The 27,548-nt window shown below is 42.8% G+C and overlaps 1 protein-coding gene across 1 annotated transcript in view; it reads left to right on the forward strand.

Annotated features, from left to right (window-relative positions):
- The window catches only part of LOC139418016 (solute carrier family 35 member F3-like), a 161,949-nt gene that overhangs the window by 13,972 nt on the left and 120,429 nt on the right, over positions 1–27,548 (forward strand). Inside the window, exons 3-4 of the mRNA XM_071167103.1 lie at positions 12,520–12,524; positions 16,003–16,069. Of these exons, the coding sequence (XP_071023204.1) occupies positions 12,520–12,524; positions 16,003–16,069 (72 nt within the window). The remainder of the gene's footprint in view (positions 1–12,519; positions 12,525–16,002; positions 16,070–27,548) is intronic.

The following is a 27,548-nucleotide window of genomic DNA, read 5'->3' on the forward strand; positions in this document are numbered from 1 at the left end:
TTATCGATGGCGGTTATGATATCGTTTAGTACCTTGAGCGTGGCTGAGGTGCACCCGTGACCGGCTCGGAAACCAGATTGCACAGCGGAGAAGGTACAGTGGGATTCGAGATGGTCAGTGATCTGTTTGTTGACTTGGCTTTCGAAGACCTTAGATAGGCAGGACAGGATGGATATAGGTCTGTAACAGTTTGGGTCCAGGGTGTCTCCCCCTTTAAAGAGGGGGACAACCGCGGCAGCTTTCCAGTCCTTGGGGATCTCAGACGATATGAAAGAGAGGTTGAACAGGCTGGTAATAGGGGTTGCGACAATGGCGGCGGATAGCTTCAAAAATAGAGGGTCCAGATTGTGCAGGGATGTGAGATTTGATATGGGCAATGTTTGATGGTAATGGGTTATATACTCTCACATTTATCAGACACTTCCAGCTGCAGAGCCTCCTCCTCAGTCACTCTTCCTTGTAATGGAAATGCTGCCAATTTATCCCTAAATTCCTCCCTCCTTCATCTGCTCACAGCGCTCTGTGTCTCTGGGAGATGATGAAGGGAGGAGCAGAGAAAGAAAATGATGAATGGATAAGGGGGAGAGGTGAATAGGCTCTCAGCGGTGTTGTTCAGGACCACAATGATGAATGGATAAGGGGGAGAGGTGAATAGGCTCTCAGCGGTGTTGTTCAGGACCACAATGATGAATGGATAAGGGGGAGAGGTGAATAGGCTCTCAGCGGTGTTGTTCAGGACCACAATGATGAATGGATAAGGGGGAGAGGTGAATAGGCTCTCAGCGGTGTTGTTCAGGACCAACCACATTGATGAATGGATAAGGGGGAGAGGTGAATAGGCTCTCAGCGGTGTTGTTCAGGACCACAATGATGAATGGATAAGGGGGAGAGGTGAATAGGCTCTCAGCGGTGTTGTTCAGGACCACAATGATGAATGGATAAGGGGGAGAGGTGAATAGGCTCTCAGCGGTGTTGTTCAGGACCACAATGATGAATGGATAAGGGGGAGAGGTGATCAGGCTCTCAGCGTTGTTGTTCAGGACCACAATGGATTGATGTAACCAACAGGGGCAGACATCACCTCGCTCTGTGTCTCTCTGTGTCTCTGGATTGGAAAGTAAGAGATTCATGCATTAGCCTGGTTCCAGATATATTTGTGCTGTCTTGCCAACTCACTACAATAGTAAGACAGCACAAACAGACCTGGGACCAGGCTAGTGATGAATGGAGGAAGGGTGATGATTAGAGAGATCTTGTTCAGTCCATGACTGTCTGTAACAGTACTGTACGACATAATTACAACACCTCTGTGTACTGTGTTGAACCTGTATTTAAAAAAATAAGATGTTTTTAACTAAGCAAGTCAGTTAAGAACAAATTCTTATTTACAATGACAGCCTATCTGGCAACAGGGGGTTAACTACCTGGTTCAGATGTAGAACGACAGATTTTTACCTTGTCAGCGCAGGGATTCGATCCAGCAACCTTTCGGTTACTGTCCCAACGCTCTAACTACTAGGCTACCTGCCACCCCTGTAGTGTGTACATCACGTGTTTGAGGTACTGGATGAGCAAGTCAGCACAAATGGTAGGTCTGCTGTTTGGTTACAGGTGTTTCAATACTGTATCATTACACACGGGTGAAAGTTGGGTAGTGTCTATGGGCCTGTAGTGTCTATGGGCCTGTAGTGTCTATGGGTCTGTAGCGTCTATGGGCCTGTAGTGTCTATGGGTCTGTAGTGTCTATGGGTCTGTAGTGTCTATGGGCCTGTAGTGTCTATGGGTCTGTAGTGTCTATGGGCCTGTAGTGTCTATGGGTCTGTAGTGTCTATGGGCCTGTAGTGTCTATGGGCCTGTAGTGTCTATGGGCCTGTAGTGTCTATGGGTCTGTAGTGTCTATGGGCCTGTAGTGTCTATGGGTCTGTAGTGTCTATGGGCCTGTAGTGTCTATGGGCCTGTAGTGTCTATGGGTCACTGTAGTGTCTATGGGTCTGTAGTGTCTATGGGTCTGTAGTGTCTATGGGCCTGTAGTGTCTATGGGTCTGTAGTGTCTATGGGTCTGTAGTGTCTATGGGCCTGTAGTGTCTATGGGTCTGTAGTGTCTATGGGCTTGTAGTGTCTATGGGCCTGTAGTGTCTATGGGTCACTGTAGTGTCTATGGGTCTGTAGTGTCTATGGGCCTGTAGTGTCTATGGGTCACTGTAGTGTCTATGGGCCTGTAGTGTCTATGGGTCTGTAGTGTCTATGGGCCTGTAGTGTCTATGGGTCTGTAGTGTCTATGGGTCTGTAGTGTCTATGGGCCTGTAGTGTCTATGGGCCTGTAGTGTCTATGGGTCTGTAGTGTCTATGGGCCTGTAGTGTCTATGGGCCTGTAGTGTCTATGGGTCTGTAGTGTCTATGAGTCTGTAGTGTCTATAGTGTCTATGTGTCTGTAGTGTCTATGGGTCTGTAGTAGAGGCCGATTTCAAGTTTTCATAACAATCAGAAATCGGTATTTTTGGACACCGATTTGGCCAATTATTATTATTTTTACACCTTTATTTAACTAGGCAAGTCTTATTTTCAATGACGGCCTAGGAACAGTGGGTTAACTGCCTGTTCAGGGGCAGAATGACAGATTTGTACCTTGTCAGCTCGGGGGTTTGAACTTGCCGGTTACTAGTCCAACGCTCTAATCACTAGGCTACCCTGCCGGTTAACTAGTCCAATGCTCTAACCACCTGCCTCTCATTGCACTCCACGAGGAGCCTGCCTGTTACGCGAATGCCGTAAGCCAAGGTAAGTTGCTAGCTAGCATTAAACTATTCTTATAAAAAACAATCAATCAATCAATCATAATCACGAGTTAACTACACATGGTTGATGATATTACTAGTTTATCTAGCGTGTCCTGCGTTGCATATAATCGATGCAACGCTGGGGGATGATTTAACAAAAGCGCATTTGCGAAAAAAGCACAATAGTTGGACGACTGTACCTAACCATAAACACCAATGCCTTTCTTAAAATCAATACACAGAAGTATATATTTTTAAACCTGCATATTTAGCTAAAAGAAATCCAGGTTAGCAGGCAATATTAACCAGGTGAAATTGTGTCACTTCTCTTGCGTTCATTGCACGCAGAGTCAGGGTATATGCAACAGTTTGGGAAGCCTGGCTCATTGCAAACTAATTTGCCACACTTTTATGTAATTATGACATAACATTGAAGGTTGTGCAATGTAACAGGAATGTTTAGACTGATGGATGCCACCCGTTAGATAAAATACGGAACGGTTCCGTATTTCAAATAAAATCAAATCAAATCAAATTGTATTTGTCACATACACATGGTTAGCAGATGTTAATGCGAGTGTATCGAAATGCTTGTGCTTCAAGTTCCGACAATGCAGTAATAACCAACAAGTAATCTAACCTAAAAATTCCAAAACTACTACCTTATACACACAAGTGTAAAGGGATAAAGAATATGTACATAAAGATATGAATGAGTGATGGTACAGAACGGCATAGGCAAGATGCAGTAGATGGTATCGAGTACAGTATATACATATGAGATGAGTAGTGTAGGGTATGTAAACAAAGTGGCATAGTTTAAAGTGGCTAGTGATACACGTATTACATAAAGATGCAGTAGATGATAGAGTACAGTATATACTTATACATATGAGATGGATAATGTAGGGTATGTAAACATTATATTAAGTAGCATTGTTTAAAGTGGCTAGTGATATATTTTACATCATTTCCCATCAATTCCCATTATTAAAGTGGCTGGAGTTGAGTCAGTGTGTTGGCAGCAGCCACTCAATGTTAGTGGTGGCTGTTTAACAGTCTGATGGCCTTGAGATAGAAGCTGTTTTTCAGTCTCTCGGTCCCAGCTTTGATGCACCTGTACTGACCTCGCCTTCTGGATGGTAGCGGGGTGAACAGGCAGTGGCTCGGGTGGTTGTTGTCCTTGATGATCTTTATGGCCTTCCTGTGACATCGGGTGGTGTAGGTGTCCTGGAGGGCAGGTAGTTTGCCCCCGGTGATGCGTTGTGCAGACCTCACTACCCTCTGGAGAGCCTTACGGTTGTGGGCGGAGCAGTTGCCGTACCAGGCGGTGATACAGCCCGACAGGATGCTCTCGATTGTGCATCTGTAGAAGTTTGTGAGTGCTTTTGATGACAAGCCGAATTTCTTCAGCCTCCTGAGGTTGAAGAGGCGCTGCTGCGCCTTCTTCACAATGCTGTCTGTGTGAGTGGACCAATTCAGTTTGTCTGTGATGTATGCCGAGGAACTTAAAACTTACTACCCTCTCCACTACTGTCCCATCGATGTGGATAGGGGGGTGCTCCCTCTGCTGTTTCCTGAACAATCATCTCCTTAGTTTTGTTGACGTTGAGTGTGAGGTTATTTTCCTGACACCACACTCCGAGGGCACTCACCTCCTCCCTGTAGGCAGTCTCGGCGTTGTTGGTAATCAAGCCTACCACTGTAGTGTCGTCCGCAAACTTGATGATTGAGTTGGAGGCGTGCGTGGCCACGCAGTTGTGGGTGAACAGGGAGTACAGGAGAGGGCTCAGAACGCACCCTTGTGGGGCCCCAGTGTTGAGGATCAGCGGGGTGGAGATGTTGTTACCTACCCTCACCACCTGGGGGCGGCCCGTCAGGAAGTCCAGTACCCAGTTGCACAGGGCGGGGTCGAGACCCAGGGTCTCGAGCTTGACGACGAGTTTGGAGGGTACTATGGTGTTAAATGCTGAGCTGTAGTCGATGAACAGCATTCTCACATAGGTATTCCTCTTGTCCAAAGGGCAGTGTGCAGTGTGGTTGAGATTGCATCGTCTGTGGACCTATTTGGGCGGTAAGCAAATTGGAGTGGGTCTAGGGTGTCAGGTAGGGTGGAGGTGATATGGTCCTTGACTAGTCTCTCAAAGGACTTCATGATGACGGAAGTGAGTGCTAGTGGTAGTCGTTTAGCTCAGTTACCTTAGCTTTCTTGGGAACAGGAACAATGGTGGCCCTCTTGAAGCATGTGGGAACAGCAGACTGGGATAAGGATTGATTGAATATGTCCGTAAACACACCAGCCAGCTGGTCTGCGCATGCTCTGAGGACGCGGCTGGGGATGCCGTCTGGGCCTGCAGCCTTGCGAGGGTTAACACATTTATATGTTTTACTCACGTCGGCTGCAGTGAAGGAGAGTCCGCATGTTTTGGTTGCGGCCCGTGTCAGTGGCACTGTATTGTCTTCAAAGCGGGCAAAAAAGTGATTTAGTCTGCCTGGGAGCAAGACATCCTGGTCCGTGACGGGGCTGGTTTTCTTTTTGTAATCCGTGATTGACTGTAGACCCTGCCACATACCTCTTGTGTCTGAGCCGTTGAATTGCGACTCTACTTTGTCTCTATACTGACGCTTAGTTTGTTTTATTGCCTTGCAGAGGGAATAGTTACACTGTTTGTATTCGGTCATGTTTCCGGTCACCTTGCCCTGATTAAAAGCAGTGGTTCGCGCTTTCAGTTTCACGCGAATGCTGCCATCAATCCACGGTTTCTGGTTTGGGAATGCTTTAATCGTTGCTATGGGAACGACATCTTCAATGCACGTTCTAATGAACTCGCACACCGAATCAGCGTATTCGTCAATGTTGTTGTTTGACGCAATACGAAACATATCCCAGTCCACGTGATGGAAGCAGTCTTGGAGCGTGGAATCAGATTGGTCGGACCAGCGTTGAACAGACCTTAGCGCGGGAGCTTCTTGTTTTATCTTCTGTCTGTAGGCAGGGAGCAACAAAATGGAGTCGTGATCAGCTTTTCCGAAAGGAGTGCGGGGGAGGGCCTTACATGCGTCGCGGAAGTTAGAATAGCAATGATTCAAGGTTTTACCAGCCCTGGTTGCGCAATCAATATGCTGATACAATTTAGGGAGTCTTGTTTTCAGATTAGCCTTGTTAAAATCCCCAGCTACAATGAATGCAGCCTCAGGATATGTGGTTTCCAGTTTGCAAAGAGTCAAATAAAGTTAGTTCAGAGCCATCGGTGTGTCTGCTTGGGGGGAATATATACGGCTGTCATTATATTCGAAGAGAATTCCCTTGGTAGATTTGATTGTGAGGAATTCTAAATCAGGTGAACAGAAGGACTTGAGTTCCTGTATGTTGTTGTGACCACACCACGTCTCGTTAACCATAAGGCATACGCCCCCGCCCCTCTTCTTACCAGAAAGATGTTTGTTTCTGTCGGCGCGATGCGTGGAGAAACCAGCTGGCTGCACCGATTCCGTTAGCGTCTCTCCAGTGAGCCATGTTTCCGTGAAGCAAAGAACGTTACAGTCTCTGATGTCTCTCTGGAATGCTACCCTTGCTCGGATTTCATCAACCTTGTTGTCAAGAGACTGGACATTGGCGAGAAGAATGCTAGGGAGTGGTGTGCGATGTGCCCGTCTCCGGAGCCTGACCAGAAGACCGCTTCGTTTCCCTCTTTTACGACGTCTTTGTTTTGGGTCGCAGGCTGGGATCCATTCCGTTGTCCTGGGTGGAAGGCAAAACACAGGATCCGTTCCGGGAATGTCATATTCCTGGTCGTACTGATGGTGAGTTGACGCTGATCTTATATTCAGTAGTTCTTCCCGACTGTATGTAATGAAACCTAAGATGACCTGGGGTACCAATGTAAGAAATAACACATAAAAAAACAAAAAACTGCATGGTTTCCTAGGAACGCGAAGCGAGGCGGCCATCTCTGTCGGCGCCGGAAGTAGTGAAATAATAAACGTTTTGTTTTCGAGATGATAGTTTCCGGATTCAAGCAAATTAATGACCAAAGGCTCGTATTTCTGTGTGTTATTATGTTATAATTAAGTCTATGATTTGATAGAGCAGTCTGACTTATACGCCTGCTGGTGCCTATGGGTCTGTAGTGTCTATGGGTCTGTAGTGTCTATGGGCTCCTGTAGTGTCTATGGGTCTGTAGTGGGCCCCTATGGTCCCCTGTAGTGTCTATGGGTCTGTAGTGGGCCCCTATGGGCCCCTGTAGTGTCTATGGGTCTGTAGTGGGCCCCTATGGGCCCCTGTAGTGTACATAAAGGCTGTTCAACATATCAGTGGGTATGTTTCAGTGTTCCAGAGAAGATGTAGTGTACATAAAGGCTGATCATTTTTAAAAGGCACATCCAGTAATTCTAAAGCCGTGTGTTTATCTCTCCCAATGTGACACACACACACACACACACACACACACACACACACACACACACACACACACACACACACACACACACACACACACACACACACACACACACACAGCCATTCTGTGATTCAGAGAACACTGGCTAAATAATAGATTTTGGCGCAGTGTTAAATGTGGCTTGATGTTTGGCTGTTTCAGGGATTATGATTAGAAAACTGTTGGGGGGAAAACAGCAAAGCGAAGTAAAAGTCTGGGGAATATGAGGTTTTCTATCTATTAGAACAAGAGGTGTGGATGATAAATAATGAAAGATACTACAGAATAATACACAGTCCAGAGGTTGTAGAAAAGGCTATAGAAATCCCATCAATATCAAATGAGTGTGGAGGAGATTGAGTGTGAGCAACAAATGCCTTTCGTGATGGCTATGATGTAATTTACATTTCCTGTGTAATGACTAGAGAAGCAACATGACACAGAAAGGTTTACATCTAGAGTGGGGACGTGCTCTATGGGGAGTGAGAACTCAAGAGTAAGCCACAATATCATTTCCCAGCAATTTTCTCCAGTCTTCGTCAACGTTGATGGTTCACACAAATGACAAAATGACATTTTGGTTTCCTAACCCTGTAAGCAGTCTATTGATAAAGTAAGACAGCATTCTATCCTTGTCCATAGACGGCTTTCTGGGTAAAGAAACCAATATGTCATTTTGTAATTAGGGTGAACTATCCCTTTAAGTTGCTTTGCATCTCCAGTGTGTAGTGGGGAAAGCTAGGTTGGCTCAGGGTAAGCCCCAAATAACATTCCTTCTCTCAGTTCTCTCTTCAGTTCTGCAGGGGTGGGCCTAAACCCAAAGGCAATACTAGGCAGACATCTCAAAGCCATGGCTGGATTACAGTCAGTCTTAGATAAAAAGGGTTCCAAACGGGTTCTTCGGCTGTCCCCATAGGATAACCCTTTGAAGAACCCTTTTTGCTTCCAGATAGAAGTCTTTGGGGTTTCATGTAGAACCCTCTGGGGAAAGGGTTCTACCTGGAACCAAAAGGGTTCTACCTGGAACCAAAAAGGGTTCTTCAAAGGGTTATCCTATGGGGACAGCAAAATAACCCTTGTAGGTTCTAGATAGCACCTTTTTTTCTAAGAGTGTATGAACCACTTAGCCAAAACAGTATATATGATTGATATGAACCTGTGGGATCTAATACGGTATATATGATTGATAAGAACCTGTGGGATCTAATACAGTATATATGATTGATATGAACCTGTGGGATCTAATACAGTGGGATCTAATACAGTATATATGATTGATATGAACCTGTGGGATCTAATACAGTATATATGATTGATATGAACCTGTGGGATCTAATACAGTATATATGATTGATATGAACCTGTGGGATCTAATACAGTATATATGATTGATATGAACCTGTGGGATCTAATACAGTATATATGATTGATATGAACCTGTGGGATCTAATACAGTATATATGATTGATATGAACCTGTGGGATCTAATACAGTATATATGATTGATATGAACCTGTGGGATCTAATACAGTATATATGATTGATATGAACCTGTGGGATCTAATACAGTATATATGATTGATATGAACCTGTGGGATCTAATACAGTATATATGATTGATATGAACCTGTGGGATCTAATACAGTATATATGATTGATATGAACCTGTGGGATCTAATACAGTATATATGATTGATATGAACCTGTGGGATCTAATACAGTATATATGATTGATATGAACCTGTGGGATCTAATACAGTATATATGATTGATATGAACCTGTGGGATCTAATACAGTATATATGATTGATATGAACCTGTGGGATCTAATACAGTATATATGATTGATATGAACCTGTGGGATCTAATACAGTATATATGATTGATATGAACCTGTGGGATCTAATACAGTATATATGATTGATATGAACCTGTGGGATCTAATACAGTATATATGATTGATATGAACCTGTGGGATCTAATACAGTATATATGATTGATATGAACCTGTGGGATCTAATACAGTATATATGATTGATATGAACTTGTGGGATCTAATACAGTATATATGATTGATATGAACCTGTGGGATCTAATACAGTATATATGATTGATATGAACCTGTGGGATCTAATACAGTATATATGATTGATATGAACCTGTGGGATCTAATACAGTATATATGATTGATATGAACCTGTGGGATCTAATACAGTATATATGATTGATATGAACCTGTGGGATCTAATACAGTATATATGATTGATATGAACTTGTGGGATCTAATACAGTATATATGATTGATATGAACCTGTGGGATCTAATACAGTATATATGATTGATATGAACATGTGGGATCTAATACAGTATATATGATTGATATGAACCTGTGGGATCTAATACAGTATATATGATTGATATGAACCTGTGGGATCTAATACAGTATATATGATTGATATGAACCTGTGGGATCTAATACAGTATATATGATTGATATGAACCTGTGGGATCTAATACAGTATATATGATTGATATGAACTTGTGGGATCTAATACAGTATATATGATTGATATGAACCTGTGGGATCTAATACAGTATATATGATTGATATGAACCTGTGGGATCTAATACAGTATATATGATTGATATGAACTTGTGGGATCTAATACAGTATATACAGTGGGAAGAAAAAGTATGTGAACCCTTTAGAATTACCTGGATTTCTGCATAAATTGGTCATAAAATTGCACAACGCATCACTGGGGGCAAACTACCTGCCCTCCAGGACACCTACACCACCCGATGTCAAAGGAAGGCCAAAAAGATCATCAAGGACAACAACCACCCGAGCCACTGCCTGTTCACCCCGTTATCATCCAGAAGGCGAGGTCCGTACAGGTGCATCAAAGCAGGGACCGAGAGACTGAAAAGCAGCTTCTATCTCAAGGCCATCAGACTGTTAAACAGCCACCACTAACTCAGAGAGGCTGCTGCCTACATTGAGACCCGATCACTGGACACATTAATAAACGGATCACTAGTCACTTTAAACAATGCCACTTTAATAATGTTTACATATCTTACTTTACTCATATCACATGTATATACTGTATTTTATACCATCTATTGCACCTTGCCTATTCCACTCGGCCATCGCTCATCCATATACTTATATGTACATATTCTCATTCGCCCCTTTAGATTTGTGTGTATAAGGTAGTTGTTGGGAATTGTCTGATTATTTGTTAGATATTACTGCACTGTCGGAACTAGAAGCACAAGCATTTCGCTACACTCGCATTAACATCTGCTAACCATGTGTATGTGACCAATACAATTTGATTTGATTTGAAATTGTATCTGATCTTCATCTAAGTCACAACAATAGACAAACACAGTCTGCATAAACTAATAAAACACAAACAATTATCATTTTTCATGTCTTTATTGAACACACCGTGTAAACATTCACAGTGCAGGGTGGGAAAAGTATGTGAACCCTTAGATTTCATAACTAGTTGACCCTCTCTTGGCAGCAATAACCTCAACCAAACGTTTTCTGTAGTTGCGGATCAGACCTGCACAACGGTCAGGAGGAATTTTGGACCATTCCTCTTTACAAAACTGTTTCAGGTCCACAATATTCTTCTGATGTCTGGTGTGAACAGCTCTCTTGAGGTCATGCCACAGGATCTCAGTCGGGTTTAGGTCAGTTCTGTTCTGTTCTGTTCAAGCCATTCTGTTGTTGATTTACTTCTGTCTTTTGGGTTGTTGTCCTGTTGCCTCACCTAACTTCTGTTGGCGGACAGATAGCCTTACATTCTCCTACAAAATGTCTTGATTAACCTGGGAATTCATTTTTCCGTCGATGATAACAAGCTGTCCAACCACAAACCATGATTCTCCCTCCACCATACCTTACAGTTAGGATGAGGTTTTGATGTTGGTGTGCTGTGCCTTTTTTCTCCACACATAGTCTTGTGTGTTCCTTCCAAACAACTCAACTGTAGTTTCATCTGTCCACAGAATATTTTGCCAGTAGCGCTGTGGAACATCCAGGTGCACTTTTGCAAACTTCAGACGTGCAGCAATGTTTTTTTTGGACAGCAATAGCTTCTTCCATGGTGTCCTCCCATGAACACCATTCTTGTTTAGTGTTTTACTTATTGTAGACTCGTCAACAGAGATGTTAGCATCTTTCAGAGATTTCTGTAAGTCTTTAGCTGACACTCTAGGATTCTTCTTAACCTCATTGAGTATTCTGCGCTGTGCTCTTGCAGTCATCTTTGTAGGACAGCCACTTTTAGGGAGAGTAGCAACAGTGCTGAACTTTCTCCATTTATAGATAATTTGTCTTACCGTGGACTGATGAACATCAAGGCTTTTAGAGATACTTTTGTAACCCTTTCCAGCTTTATGCAAGTCAACAATTCTTAATTTTAGGTCTTCTGGGATCTCTTTTGTTCGAGGCATGGTTCACATCAGGCAAAAGTTATTGTGAACAGCAAACTCAAATTTTGTGATTTTTTTTATAGGTCAGGGCAGCTCTAACCAAAATCTCCAATCTCGTCTCATTGATTCGACTCCAGGTTAGTTGACTCGTGACTCCAATTAGCTTTTGGAGAAGTCATTAGCCTTGGGGTCCACATACTTCTTCCAACCTACACTGTGAATGTTTAAATGATGTATTCAATATAGACAAGAAAATGCAATAATGTGTATGTTATTAGTTTAAGCACAATGTGTTGTGACTTAGATTAAGATCAGATCAAATTTTATGTCAAATTTATGCAGAAATCCAGGTAATCAGTTAGCTAATGTGGTATATATAAATGATATGAACCAGTTAGCTAATGCGGTATATATAAATGATATGAACCAGTTAGCTAATGCGGTATATATAAATTATATGAACCAGTTAGCTAATGTGCTATATATAAATTATATGAACCTCTTAGCTAATGTGGTATATATAAATGATATGAACCAGTTAGCTAATGTGGTATATATAAATGATATGAACCAGTTAGCTAATGTGGTATATATAAATGATATGAACCAGTTAGCTAATGCTCTATATATAAATTATATGAACCAGTTAGCTAATGTGGTATATATAAATGATATGAACCAGTTAGCTAATGTGGTATATATAAATGATATGAACCAGTTAGCTAATGCTCTATATATAAATGATATGAACCTGTTAGCTAATGTGGTATATATAAATGATATGAACCAGTTAGCTAATGTGGTATATATAAATTATATGAATTAGTTAGCTAATGTGCTCTATGAGTCAGACCAGGTTTACAGGTTTGGACAATTGTTCTACTCTGATATGGATTCTTGTTCTGTTATTGTCACTCATTACGTACTTGATATAATGTACCCACTGTTTCTCTTTCCTGGGAATTGTCCCAAGTTTCATACTTTTACAGTTAACTTCCAAATAGAAAGATGATTGGTTTTGGTTGGATCAAACAGTAAATTAAATTGTGCACAAACTGCAATATGGGGTAGGCTAATAAGTATGGGGTAGGCTATTAAGTATGGGGTAGGCTATTAAGTATGGGGTAGGCTATTAAGTATGGGGTAGGCTAATAAGTATGGGGTAGGCTATTAAGTATGGGGTAGGCTATTAAGTATGGGGTAGGCTATTAAGTAATTATTCCATTGTTGTAACTATGCATCTCTGCAAAGTCCTGATCCTATCCGATGCTAAATGTCTCAAGGATGAAAATATGAAACTGTAAATTGCCCCAGATACAGAAAGGAGTGTCTACTAAGTTGATAAATAATGTAGGTCTCTGTAAGGGGTAAATCCAGGTTCTTTCCAAAAGTGTGTGTGTGTGTGTGTGTGTGTGTGGGGGGATGCATCTGTAGATGTGTGTGTATATGTGTGTGGGGATGCGTCTGTAGATGTGTGTGTATGTGTGTGTGTGGATGCGTCTGTAGATGTGTGTGTATGTGTGTGTGGGGATGCGTCTGTAGATGTGTGTGTATGTGTGTGTGGGGATGCGTCTGTAGATGTGTGTGTATGTGTGTGTGGGGATGCGTCTGTAGATGTGTGTGTATGTGTGTGTGGGGATGCGTCTGTAGATGTGTGTGTATGTGTGTGTGGGGATGCGTCTGTAGATGTGTGTGTATGTGTGTGTGTGGATGCGTCTGTAGATATGTGTGTATGTGTGTGGGGATACGTCTGTAGATGTGTGTGTATGTGTGTGTGGGGATGCGTCTGTAGATGTGTGTGCGAGCAACTTACGGACTTGATTGATGAGTTTTACATTTATAGTCTACCAATTAGACTCAGATGTCACTTCCGAACAAAGTAAACAACTTATCCAACCCATATACCGTTTACCTTCCTTATGCAAAACTCATGGTTGCGTGAAAGCAATGTGATGTGTTTAAATGTCCCATATACAATATTATCCAGAAACTGTGCCATGGTTATGCGTGCATGCGTGTGTGTGTCTGTGTGTGTGCGTGTTCAGTTACTGACAAGGTGTTGAGGTCCAGGTGTCTGTTGGCTCCCAGGTGTTACAGTACAGAGATGTGCTGCTGCTTTAGATTGGGGACTAAGTGTAACCTTCATGGGAGAAGACAGTCATTCGCTGTTCTCTTTCCGAAATGTGCACTTGGTCACTTCCCTTCATGGATTAGATAGGGAAGGTGGTAAGAGAACTATGGGTCTGGTTCTGACAAGGGCTTACTAAGATAACTTCCAAAAGGACTAATTCAAGGCACAATGTTATTATTTCTATAAGACTGGTATAAGAAATATGGTGTGTGAAAACTGCCTCTAGCACACAATGTTGTCAAATGTGTTGGCAGGAGTGCAACAGTTTGGGAGAAATGACAGATAATTGGGACACAGGGACAGACAGAGATGAACAACTTCTTTATTTCCCAGTGGATGTACAGGTAACTGACTAAATAAACACTGGAGTAAATGAGGGGATACAAAGTATATTGAATGCAGGTGCTTCCACACAGGTGTGGTTCCTGAGTTAATTAAGCAATTAAAATCCCATCATGCCTAGGGTCATGTATTTTTATTTATTTTTTTTTATTTTACCTTTATTTAACCAGGCAAGTCAGTTAAGAACAAATTCTTATTTTCAATGACGGCCTGGGAACAGTGGGTTAACTGCCTGTTCAGGGGCAGAACGACAGATTTGTACCTTGTCAGCTCGGGGGTTTGAACTCGCAACCTTCCGGTTACTAGTCCAACGCTCTAACCACTAGGCTACCCTGCCGCCCCTGTATAAAATGTATAAAAATGCTGGGCAGGCCATTCTTTCGACTACCATGGCTATGCCCCCATAGGATGATATTGCCTCCATCCACAGGGCACAAGTGGTTACTGAATGGTTTGATGAGCATGAAAACTATGTATGCCATTGCTGTCTGTTACCAGATCTCAACCCAATTGAACACTTATGGGAGATTCTGGAGCGGCACCCGAGACAGTGTTTCCCACCAACTTCAACACAACACCAAATGATGGAATTTCTGGTGGAAGAATGGTGTCGCATCCCTCCAATAGAGTTCCAGACACTTGTAGAATCTATGAAAAGTCTCATTCTGTCTGTTCTGGCTCTTGGTGGCCCAACGCCCTGTTAAGACACTTAATGTTGCAGTTTCCTTCACCCTTATATTGTAATGTTGTGGTTGCTGTCTATTATATTTCTCTCTTGTCAGATAGAAAGTAACAGCAGAAGGTTCACAGCGGTAGCTGTTGGCTGAGAGTACTCTGGTCTACACAGCATCACGTTGCCATGGCAACTCCCCCACTTTCAAAAACTACCTCTGTGTTACATGCAGTTCAGATTGCAAAGAGCCACTGGGCACACACTCGTTGAATCAACGTTGTATCCACTTCATTTCAATGGAATGACGTTGAACCAACGTAGAATAGACGTTGAATTGACGTCCCTGCCCAGTGGGAAGTTTTCGGCCATGAACAAGCAATGAGCTTTCTGTGAATGTGGTTACCTCCGGCCCCAGCCAGTCTTATAAGATCTCCACAGCCCACTTCCTATTACCACTAACGGTTGCTGTGTCTGTGAGGGTTACTGTATCTCACTCTCTTTTACAGTCCGTGTCTGTGACTGTGTCTGTGACTCTGTGTCTGGTCTGCTAATGTGACGTACAGGAGAACTGTAGAGCAGAAACCCTGATGTGAAATAGAACTGTAAACCCATGTCAGCTTGGGAGACAGAAAGTTAAAGGCCTATTGTGTCAGCAGTTCTGTGTGATTGAGATGTTTTATTTCCCTCTTCAACGTAGAGGCCTAAACAATGAATAGCATAACACATGATGTCACAACACATAACAGTTACAGACATACAGCCCTGGGACCTGCTGTAGTCTAATGACAACATGTTCTTCTCTCTGCATATAGCCCTGGGACCTACTGTAGTCTAATGACAACATGTTCTTCTCTCTGCATATAGCCCTGGGACCTACTGTAGTCTAATGACAACATGTTCTTCTCTCTGCATATAGCCCTGGGACCTACTGTAGTCTAATGAGAACATGTTCTTCTCTCTGCATGAAGCCCTGGGAGCTACTGTAGTCTAATGAGACCATGTTGGTCTCTGTGCCTGTCTGTAATATGTGTCTAGATGTTGGTCTCTGTGCCTGTCTGTAATGTGTGTCTAGATGTTGGTCTCTGTGCCTGTCTGTAATGTGTGTCTAGATGTTGGTCTCTGTGCCTGTCTGTAATGTGTGTCTAGATGTTGGTCTCTGTGCCTGTCTGTCATGTGTGTCTTGATGAGAGAGGGTCGGTTGATCGGCCGCACCTCCTTCATAGTGTCTCCTCCTCCCTTCATGTACTGAAACCAGGTCAGTCCCACTACCTCCCTCAGCACTACCTACTAAAACTCTCCCTATCTCTCACTTTCTCTCTCTCCTTTTATCTCTTTTTGTTCTCTCTCTTTTTTGGTCTTTCTCTCTGAGATACACTTTCTCACTCACTCTCTCTTTCTCTCTCTCTCTCTCCCTCTCTCTCAATTCAATTCAATTCAATTTGCTTTATTGGCATAACGTAACAATGTACATATTGCCAAAGCTTACTTTGGATATTTACAATATGAAAATAATAAGAATCAAAATTGTCAATGGGAACAACAATAACCTAGGGTCAAAATAACCATACATTGAACATTAAAACCTCTCTGGGATATTTGGGACGGTAGAGTCCCACACCGCCAACAGCCAGTGAAAGTGCAGGACGCCAAATTCAAAACAACAAAAATCTCATAATTAAAATTCCCCAAGCATACAAGTATTTTATACAATTTTAAAGATAAAATTCTCGTTAATCCAGCCACAGTGTCTGATTTCAAAAATACTTTACAGCGAAAGCACCACAAACGATTATGTTAGGTCACCACCAAGTCACAGAAAAACACAGCCATTTTTCTAGCCAAAGAGAGGAGTCACAAAAAGCAGAATTATAGATTAAATTAATCTCTAACCTTTGATGAGCTGTTTGATTTGTTCGATAAAGTTCATCATTTATGTCCAAATAGCTCCTTTTGTTAGGGCGTTTGGTGAACAAATCCAAAGATCTGTGGCTCTGTGGGGTGTGTTTGTGTTTGTGAACAGAGCCCCAGGACCAGCTTGCTTAGGGGACTCTTCTCCATGTTCATCTCTCTGTAGGTGATGGCTTTGTTGTGGAAGGTTTGGGAATCGCTTCCTTTTAGGTGGTTATAGAATTTAACGGCTCTTTTCTGAATTTTGATAATTAGTGGGTATCGGCCTAATTCTGCTCTGCATGCATTATTTGGTGTTCTACGTTGTACACGGAGGATATTTTTGCAGAATTATGCATGCAGAGTCTCAATTTGGTGTTTGTCCCATTTTGTGAAATCTTGGTTGGTGAGCGGAACCCAGACCTCAGAACCATAAAGGGCAATGGGCTCTATGACTGATTCAAGTATTTTTAGCCAGATCCTAATTGGTATGTTGAATTTTATGTACCTTTTGATGGCATAGAATGCCCTTCTTGCCTTGTCTATCAGATCGTTCACAGCTTTTTGGAAGTTACCTGTGGCGCTGATGTTTAGGCCAAGTTATGTATCGTTTTTTGTGTGCTCTAGGGCAATGGTGTCTAGATGGAATTTGTACTTGTGGTCCTGGTGACTGGACCTTTTTTGGAACACCATTATTTTGGTCTTACTGAGATTACTGTCAGGGCCCAGGTCTTGGCAGAATCTGTGCAGAAGATCTAGGTGCTGCTGTAGGTCCTCCTTGGTTGGTGACAGAAGCACCAGATCATCAGCAAACAGTAGACATTTGACTTCAGATTCTACTAGGGTGAGGCCGGGTGCTACAGACTTTTCTAGTGCCTTCGCCAATTCGTTGATATATATGTTGAAGAGGGTGGGGCTTAAGCTGCATCCCTGTCTCACCCCATGGCCCTGTGGGAAGAAATGTGTGTTTTTTTGCCGATCTTAACCGCACACTTGTTGTTTGTGTACATGGATTTTATAATGTTGTATGTTTTACCCCCAACACCACTTTCCATCTATTTGTATAGCAGACCCTCATGCCAAATTGAGTCAAAGGCTTTTTTTAAATGAATTAAGTATGAGAAGACATTACCTTTATTTTGGTTTGTTTGGTTGTCAATTAGGGTGTGCAGGGTGAATACATGGTCTGTTGTACGGTAATTTGGTAAAAAGCCGATTTGACATTTTCTCTGTACATTGTTCCATTGAGGAAATGTACGAGTCTGCTGTTAATGATAATGCAGAGGATTTTCTCAAGGTTGCTGTTGATGCATATCCCACGGTAGTTATTGGGGTCAAATTTGTCTCCACTTTTGTGGATTGGGGTGATCAGTCCTTGGTTTTTAATATTGGGGAAGATGTCAGAGCTAAGGATGATGTTAAAGACTTTTAGTATAGCCAATTGTAATTTGTTGTCTGTATATTTGATCATTTCATTAAAGATACCATTAACACCACAGGCCTTTTTGGGTTGGAGGGTTTTTATTTTGTCCTGTAGCTCATTCAACGTAATTGGAGAATCCAGTGGGTTCTGGTTGTCTTTAATAGTTGATTCTAAGATCTGTATTTGATCATGTATATGTTTTTGCTCTTTATTCTTTGTTATAGAGCCAAAAATATTGGAGAAGTGGTTTACCCATACATCTCCATTTTGGATAGATACTTCTGTGTGTTGTTGTTTGTTCAGTGTTTTCCAATTTTCCCAAAAGTGGTTAAAGTCTATGGATTCTTCAATTACATTGAGCTGGTTTCTGACGTGCTGTTCCTTCTTTTTCCGTAGTGTATTTCTGTATTGTTTTAGTGATTCACCATAGTGAAGGCGTAGACTCAGGTTTTCCGGGTCTCTATGTTTTTGGTTGGACAGGTTTCTCAATTTCTTTCTTAGATTTTTGCATTCTTCATCAAACCATTTGTCATTGTTGTTCATTTTCTTCAGTGTTCTATTTCAGATTTTTAGATTTGATAGGGAAGCTGAGAGGTCAAATATACTGTTAAGATTTTTTACTGCCAGGTTTACACCTTCATTATTACAGCGGAACGTTTTACCCAGGAAATTGTCTAAAAGGGATTGAATTTGTTGTTGCCTAATTGTTTTTTGATAGGTTTCCAAACTGCATTCCTTCCATCTATAGCATTTCTTAATGTTACTCAGTTCCTTTGGCTTTGATGACTCATGATTGAGTATTGCTCTGTTCAAGTAGACTGTGATTTTGCTGTGGTCTGATAGGGGTGCCAGTGGGCTGACTGTGAACGCTCTGCGAGACTCTGGGTTGAGGTCAGTGATAAAGTAGTCTACAGTACTACTGCCAAGAGATGAGCTATAGGTGTACCTACCATAGGAGTCCCCTCGTAGCCTACCATTGACTATGTACATACCCAGCATGCGACAGAGCTGCAGGAGTTGTGACCCGTTTTTGTTGGTTATGTTGTCATAGTTGTGCCTAGGGGGGCATATGGGGGAGGGAATGCTGTCACCTGCAGGCAGATGTTTGTCCCTCTCTCTCTCTTTCTCTCTCTCTCTCATACCCCAAATCTCTGTTTTGTACACCAGATATCAGTATCACACACTCTGACATGAGAGGAAAGGAGAAGAGAGGGTATCATGCAGACAGAGGAGAGGAGAACAGGGGAGAGACGTGTGTGGCTGTTTCATCTCTTTCTGCTGCCTCTGTAGTTATATCAAGGAGAGCGTCAGAGTGAGTGGCTGTAGATTCATCTGGAACAGAGACACTGTTGTCTGAGGAAAGACAGAGCAAACAGAGGCTAACACTGTTCACTGCTTTAGGAAGGGAGTGCTGAGGAAGACAAACAGGCTGATACTGATCGCTGCTTTAGGAAGGGAGTGCTGAGGAAGACAAACAGGCTGATACTGATCGCTGCTTTAGGAAGGGAGTGCTGAGGAAGACAAACAGGCTGATACTGATTGCTGCTTTGGGAAGGGATTGCTGAGGAAGACAAACAGGCTAACACTGTTCACTGCTTTAGGAAGAGATTGCTGAGGAAGACAAACAGGCTAACACTGTTCACTGCTTTAGGAAGAGATTGCTGAGGAAGACAAACAGGCTAACACTGTTCACTGCTTTAGGAAGGGAGTGCTGAGGAAGACAAACAGGCTAACACTGTTCACTGCTTTAGGAAGGGAGTGCTGAGGAAGACAAACAGGCTGACACTGATCACTGCTTTAGGAAGAGAGTGCTGAGGAAGACAAACAGGCTAACACTGTTCACTGCTTTAGGAAGGGAGTGCTGAGGAAGACAACCAGGCTAACACTGTTCACTGATTTAGGAAGGGAGTGCTGAAGAAGACAAACAGGCTGACACTGTTCACTGCTTTAGGAAGGGAGTGCTGAGGAAGACAAACAGGCTGACACTGTTCACTGCTTTAGGAAGGGAGTGCTGAGGAAGACAAACAGGCTGATACTGCTCACTGCTTTAGAAAGGGAGTGCTGAGGAAGACAAACAGGCTAACACTGTTCACTGCTTTAGGAAGGGAGTGCTGAGGAAGACAAACAGGCTAACACTGTTCACTGCTTTAGGAAGGGAGTGCTGGGGAAGACAAACAGGCTAACACTGTTCACTGCTTTAGGAAGGGAGTGCTGAGGAAGACAAACAGGCTAACACTGTTCACTGCTTTAGGAAGGGAGTGCTGAGGAAGACAAACAGGCTAACACTGTTCACTGCTTTAGGAAGGGAGTGCTGAGGAAGACAAACAGGCTAACACTGATCGCTGCTTTAGGAAGGGAGTGCTGAGGAAGACAAACAGGCTAACACTGTTCACTGCTTTAGGAAGGGATTGCTGAGGAAGACAAACAGGCTGACACTGTTCACTGCTTTAGGAAGGAAGTGCTGAGGAAGACAAACAGGCTGACACTGTTCACTGCTTTAGGAAGGGAGTGCTGAGGAAGACAATCAGGCTGATACTGTTCACTGCTTTAGGAAGGGAGTGCTGAGGAAGACAAACAGGCTGACACTGTTCACTGCTTTAGGAAGGGAGTGCTGAGGAAGACAAACAGGCTGACACTGATTGCTGCTTTAGGAAGGGAGTGCTGAGGACGACAAACAGGCTAACACTGTTCACTGCTTTTGGAAGGGAGTGCTGAGGAAGACAAACAGTTTAACGCTGTTCACTGCTTTAGGAAGGGAGTGCTGAGGAAGACAAACAGGCTAACACTGATCGCTGCTTTAGGAAGGGAGTGCTGAGGAAGACAAACAGGCTAACACTGTTCACTGCTTTAGGAAGGGAGTGCTGAGGAAGACAAACAGGCTAACACTGTTCACTGCTTTAGGAAGGGAGTGCTGAGGAAGACAACCAGGCTAACACTGTTCACTGCTTTAGGAAAGGATTGCTGAGGAAGACAAACAGGCTAACACTGTTCACTGCTTTAGGAAGAGATTGCTGAGGAAGACAAACAGGCTAACACTGTTCACTGCTTTAGGAAGGGAGTGCTGAGGAAGACAAACAGGCTAACACTGTTCACTGCTTTAGGAAGGGAGTGCTGAGGAAGACAAACAGGCTAAAACTGTTCACTGCTTTAGGAAGGGAGTGCTGAGGAAGACAAACAGGCTGATACTGATCGCTGCTTTAGGAAGGGAGTGCTGAGGAAGACAAACAGGCTAACACTGTTCATTGCTTTAGGAAGAGATTGCTGAGGAAGACAAACAGGCTAACACTGTTCACTGCTTTAGGAAAGGATTGCTGAGGAAGACAAACAGGCTAACACTGTTCACTGCTTTAGGAAGGGAGTGCTGAGGAAGACAAACAGGCTAACACTGTTCACTGCTTTAGGAAAGGATTGCTGAGGAAGACAAACAGGCTAACACTGTTCACTGCTTTAGGAAGGGAGTGCTGAGGAAGACAAACAGGCTGATACTGTTCACTGCTTTAGGAAGGGAGTGCTGAAGAAGACAAACAGGCTAACACTGTTCACTGCTTTAGGAAGGGAGTGCTGAAGAAGACAAACAGGCTAACACTGTTCACTGCTTTAGGAAGGGAGTGCTGAGGAAGACAAACAGGCTGATACTGTTCACTGCTTTAGGAAGGGATTGCTGAGGAAGACAAACAGGCTGACACTGTTCACTGCTTTAGGAAGGGATTGCTGAGGAAGACAAACAGGCTGACACTGTTCACTGCTTTAGGAAGGGAGTGCTGAGGAAGACAAACAGGCTAACACTGTTCACTGCTTTAGGAAGGGAGTGCTGAAGAAGACAAACAGGCTAACACTGTTCACTGCTTTAGGAAGGGAGTGCTGAGGAAGACAAACAGGCTGACACTGTTCACTGCTTTAGGAAGGGAGTGCTGAGGAAGACAAACAGGCTAACACTGTTCACTGCTTTAGGAAGGGAGTGCTGAGGAAGACAAACAGGCTGACACTGTTCACTGCTTTAGGAAGGGAGTGCTGAGGAAGACAAACAGGCTAACACTGTTCACTGCTTTAGGAAGGGAGTGCTGAGGAAGACAAACAGGCTAACACTGTTCACTGCTTTAGGAAGGGAGTGCTGAGGAAGACAAACAGGCTAACACTGTTCACTGCTTTAGGAAGGGAGTGCTGAGGAAGACAAACAGGCTAACACTGTTCACTGCTTTAGGAAGGGAGTGCTGAGGAAGACAAACAGGCTAACACTGTTCACTGCTTTAGGAAGGGAGTGCTGAGGAAGACAAACAGGCTAACACTGATCGCTGCTTTAGGAAGGGAGTGCTGAGGAAATTAGATGCATTGTGAGTCACCGGACCATGAAGAAATGGATTATGGCTAAAATATGTCATATCGCTCCTTTAATATACAGACTAATACACTTTGAAGATATTATATAGATTGTGACTCTAAGTATCAGTTATATTTTATGTGTGTGTGTGTGTAGATGATATGGAATGGATTAGATAGGAGTCATGGGGGTAATTGGAGCTATTTGCAGAGGTCTGTTTTGCCCTAACTAGTCAAAACTAGAGGTCGACCGATTAATTAGGGCCGATTTCAAGTTTTCATAACAATCGGAAATCGGTATTTTTGGACACTGATTTTGCTGATGATTATAATTTTTTTTACTCCTTTATTGAATCTTTATTTAGCTAGGCAAGTCAGTTGAGAGCACATTCTTATTTTCAATGATGGCCTAGGAACGGTGGGTTAACTGCCTCCTTCAGGGGCAGAACGACAGATTTTCACCTTGTCAGCCCAGGGGATCCAATCTTGCAACCTTACAGTCAACTAGTCCAACGCAATAACGACCTGCCTCTTGTTGCACTCCACAAGGAGACTGCCTGTTACGCGAATGCAGTAAGCCAAGGTAAGTTGCTAGATAGCATTAAACTTATCTTATAAAAAACAATCAATCAATCATAATCACTAGTTAACTACACATGGTTGATGATATTACTAGATATTATCTAGCGTGTCCTGCGTTGCATATAATCTGACTGAGCATACAAGCATACAAGTATCTAAGTATCTGACTGAGCAGTGGTAGGCAGAAGCAGGCGCGTAAACATTCCTTCAAACAGCACTTTCCTGCGTTTTGCCAGCAGCTCTTCGTTGTGCGTCAAGCATTGCGCTGTTTATGACTTCAAGCCTATCAACTCCAGAGATGAAGGCTGGTGTAACCAAAGTGAAATGGCTAGCTAGTTAGCGCGCGCTAATATCGTTTAAAACGTCACTTGCTCTGAACCTGTGGTTGTTCCCCTTGCTCTGCATGGGTAACGCTGCTTTGAGGGTGGCTGTTGTCGTTGTGTTGCTGGTTCAAGCCCAGGGAGGAGCGAGGAGAGGGACGGAAGCTATACTGTTACACTGGCAATACTAATGCTGGACAGTACTCTAAGTGTGATAGGACCAGGGATTGACCATATAACCGGGCAGTACTCTAAGTGTGATAGGACCAGGGATTGACCATATAACTGGACAGGACTCTAAGTGTGATAGGACCAGGGATTGACCATATAACCGGGCAGTACTCTAAGTGTGATAGGACCAGGGATTGACCATATAACTGGACAGGACTCTAAGTGTGATAGGACCAGGGATTGACCATATAACTGGACAGGACTCTAAGTGTGATAGGACCAGGGATTGACCATATAACTGGACAGTACTCTAAGTGTGATAGGACCAGGGATTGACCATATAACTGGACAGTACTCTAAGTGTGATAGGACCAGGGATTGACCATATAACCGGGCAGTACTCTAAGTGTGATAGGACCAGGGATTGACCATATAACTGGACAGGAGTCTAAATGTGATAGGACCAGGGATTGACCATATAATTGGACAGTACTCTAAGTGGGATAGGACCAGTGTTATGCTCGTTGATGGAAGGATCGGACAAAGGTGCAGCGTGGTAGGCGTACATCTTACTTTATTCAATGAACACTGAAAAAGCAACAAATACAAACGAAACGTAAAGTTTAGTTGGGCTAAACAGCACAGTACCAAAACAAGATCCCACAAACTACAGGTGGGAAAAGGCTGCCTAAGTATGATCCCCAATCAGAGACAATGATAGACAGCTGCCTCTGATTGGGAACCATACCCGACCAACAAATAAATAGAAAACATAGATTTCCCACCCTAGTCACACCCTGACCTAACCAAAATATAGAATAAAAGGGCTCTCTAAGGTCAGGGTGTGACAACCAGCGATTGACCATATAACTGGACAGTACTCTAAGTGTGATAGGACAAGGGATAGAATCACCTGATTCAATGTGCTAGATGTTGCATACTCTGAAAATATTATTGTAACAGCAATTCCCTTACTCATCTTAATAACAATATTATCTATGTGTTCTGACCATGATAAAGCTGTGTCCAACATGATACCTAGTAGTTTTTTTTCTCTTGCTCTACATGCGTTCTATTCATCAACAAATTCAATTGGCGATCATCAGCAAGCAGTATCTTGAACCAAGTACAATACATTTAGTTTAAAATATGTTCAATAACAATTTGTTCATATCAATTTGAGTTTACCTGTCATGCCCTAACCATAGAGAGCCTTTTATTCTCTATGTTGTGTCATGATGTTTGCCTGGGGGTAGGTTTATGACAGTCATAAATACCTCTTCCCCCCTTTTTCCTATCTCTACCCTACTGATGTGATATTTGAAAACCCTTGGTTAACATAGAGATTCTGGGAACATCAGAAGGTAGAGGGAAATGAACTATATTCTGGTAATCCGACCAATTGAACATATGCGGTGGTACTTAATGAATATGATGTCAGTTCGGTTGTCATCTGAGACATTCTCATCAATGACAGGATGACATAAACTCTACAGTGGAAAGTCTGCACATTGTAGTTATCGGAGTCACATGGAATTGTTGTTCAATTTAAATATTTGAATATAAAATTATTGATGAAGAGATTAAATGTAATTTTAGCCTCCAAATGAGAGATTTGGGTTTTCATAAGGTTAGGGCTCTGCTCAATTAGTGCCCGCCCCTGTGAAGAGACATGGGTTATAAAACTTTTCAGACACACCCTTCTCACTCCACTATATAAAGCCTTGTTGAAAATGTAACCTCCTGTTCCAAGTACGTGAGGTCTGCAGCCTCTGCGTTAAAAGGACTAACATGTCAACTACAGAACTAAGCCAACCTCAGCGTGAGCTTTGGTTGAGAATGGTATGAACTTTGAACTCTTATTCACTACAGAAGTGAACGCGGGCTAGGAAAGAACAGACAGAGTATCCCGTCTACCACACAATGACGTTACTACAACGTATCCAATTGACCACCAGAGACATTCTTCAAAGGACAAAGGACTCGGTTTGGCAACACGGCCTTCCATCTACCACCAACCTACCGAAGGGCAGCTCAGAGTAAATATTTATTACATTTTCCTTTTCCAAATGGGCGGTAATTTAGAATGCATAAGATACTGTATTTACGATAGCACAGCTTCACCCTTTGTTCCTGTCTTCCCGCTCTTTCACTCAACCCAGCCCCTTTTCTTTTGTGTAACCAGCTGTCCTTTATGACATCATTTGTAATCAAGGTATAATTCATTCTGTGTATATGTAATTCTGTGTGATTAGTTAGGTATTTAGTAAATCAATAATTCAACCCAATTTTATATTGCTGATTCAACTTGTTAGCCAGGGTTCGTGAAGATAACCAAGAATTTACAACTTTCAGATGAGACTGAATTAAGGTGAGGATTAATATTGACTGCTATTGATGTAAAATATTACTAGGTCTTTAAGAGTTTATTCGGAAGATAACAGCTCTATTAATATTATTTTGTGGTGCCTCGACTCTAGTTAATTACATTTACATGTAGGTACATGTAGGTAATTCAGGTAATATTAATTACGGAGAAAGGATTTTATAGAATAGCATGTCATATCACTTAATCCGGCATAGCCAAAGACACACCAGTTGGTTAGGTCGGGGTGTGACTAGGGTGGGTACTCTAGTTTTTTTATTTCTATGTTGGCCTGGTATGGTTCCCAATCAGAGGCAGCTGTCTCATTCGTTTTCTCTCTCTTGTTTATGTATAGTTGCCTGCGAGCACTACATTAGCTTCACGTTTCGTTTTGCGCTTTATTGTTTTCTGTGAGTGTCTTTTAAATAAACATGGGGAACTCTACGCACTTGGTCCGTTTACTACAACAACGATCGTGACATTACCTAGTAACAGTTCATGATAAATGACATCAAAAGCAGCACTGAAATCTGGCAACGCTGCACCAACTAACTTCCTGTCATCCATACTCTTTACCAATCATCTGTCATTTGTTGACAGGTTGGCATGTATTGTCATGAATCATGGAGGCAGCTCTGCAGAGGGATCACTAGCTGGCACAGCCACAAAGTCAGAACATGTCATACCTAACCTTAACCACAATGCTAACCCAAATAGCACAATGCTAACCCAAATAGCACATTTTTGTTTTCATGAATTTTTACGATAATAGCTCATTTTGACTTTGCAATTGGCCCGTCTAGCTGGCCCAGAAATCACTCAGTTCTGCTTCCAGGTAAAGATTAATAACAATAAACGGTAACCTGCAACTCGCAATGCCGTTATCGCCTACTTGCACATCTACCTCTTGCTTCTCCAATCTTCCCACACACACGCACGCACGCACACACACACACACACACACACACACACACACACACACACACACACACACACACACACACACACACACACACACACACACACACACACACACACACTCACACACTGGATGTCTTGAGAAAGAGTAAGAATCCCCAGTCATCTGTCAGACATGAGAGGGAAAAAGAGAGAGGAGGAGAAGAGAGGGAGGGAGGAAGAGAGGGATAGAGAGAGAGAGCGGCAGAGGGAGGAAAGGGGGGGAAGAGGGAAGAGGAAAGAGACAGAGAGAGAGGGAGGAGGGAAAGCAGGAGGGAGAGAGAAAGAGAAGGGGAGGAAGGAGAGAAAGGAGGAGAGAAAATAACAAATGTAGAGGAATCTATTTCTAGACTTCAGAGAAGCACCATCCCACCTCAGTAATTTGTCTGGTATTCTGAGGGATATGGAGAAGAAATCTCTACCCTGCCTCAAAGCGCTTGACAATTGATCTTATTTCACTTGAAACGGGTTCATATACTATAGATGTCTCAGGCATTTAGAGAAGCCACAGACAGTGGGGGGGTAGATGCTAAGTGGGATCCTTGGGACGCCCCTACCTTAAACCTTAACCCTTACCCTTATCCTAACCTTAACCCTTACCTAAACCCTAACCTTGACCTTAACAGTTTTATATTGCAACATCCCAAGGATCCCACTCAGACTTTTCTGTGAGGGGAACTGACAGGAACAGGAACAGCCCAGAGTTTTAGTA

Source organism: Oncorhynchus clarkii, chromosome 1 (assembly GCF_045791955.1).
Source record: "Oncorhynchus clarkii lewisi isolate Uvic-CL-2024 chromosome 1, UVic_Ocla_1.0, whole genome shotgun sequence".
Lineage (NCBI taxonomy): Eukaryota > Metazoa > Chordata > Actinopteri > Salmoniformes > Salmonidae > Oncorhynchus > Oncorhynchus clarkii.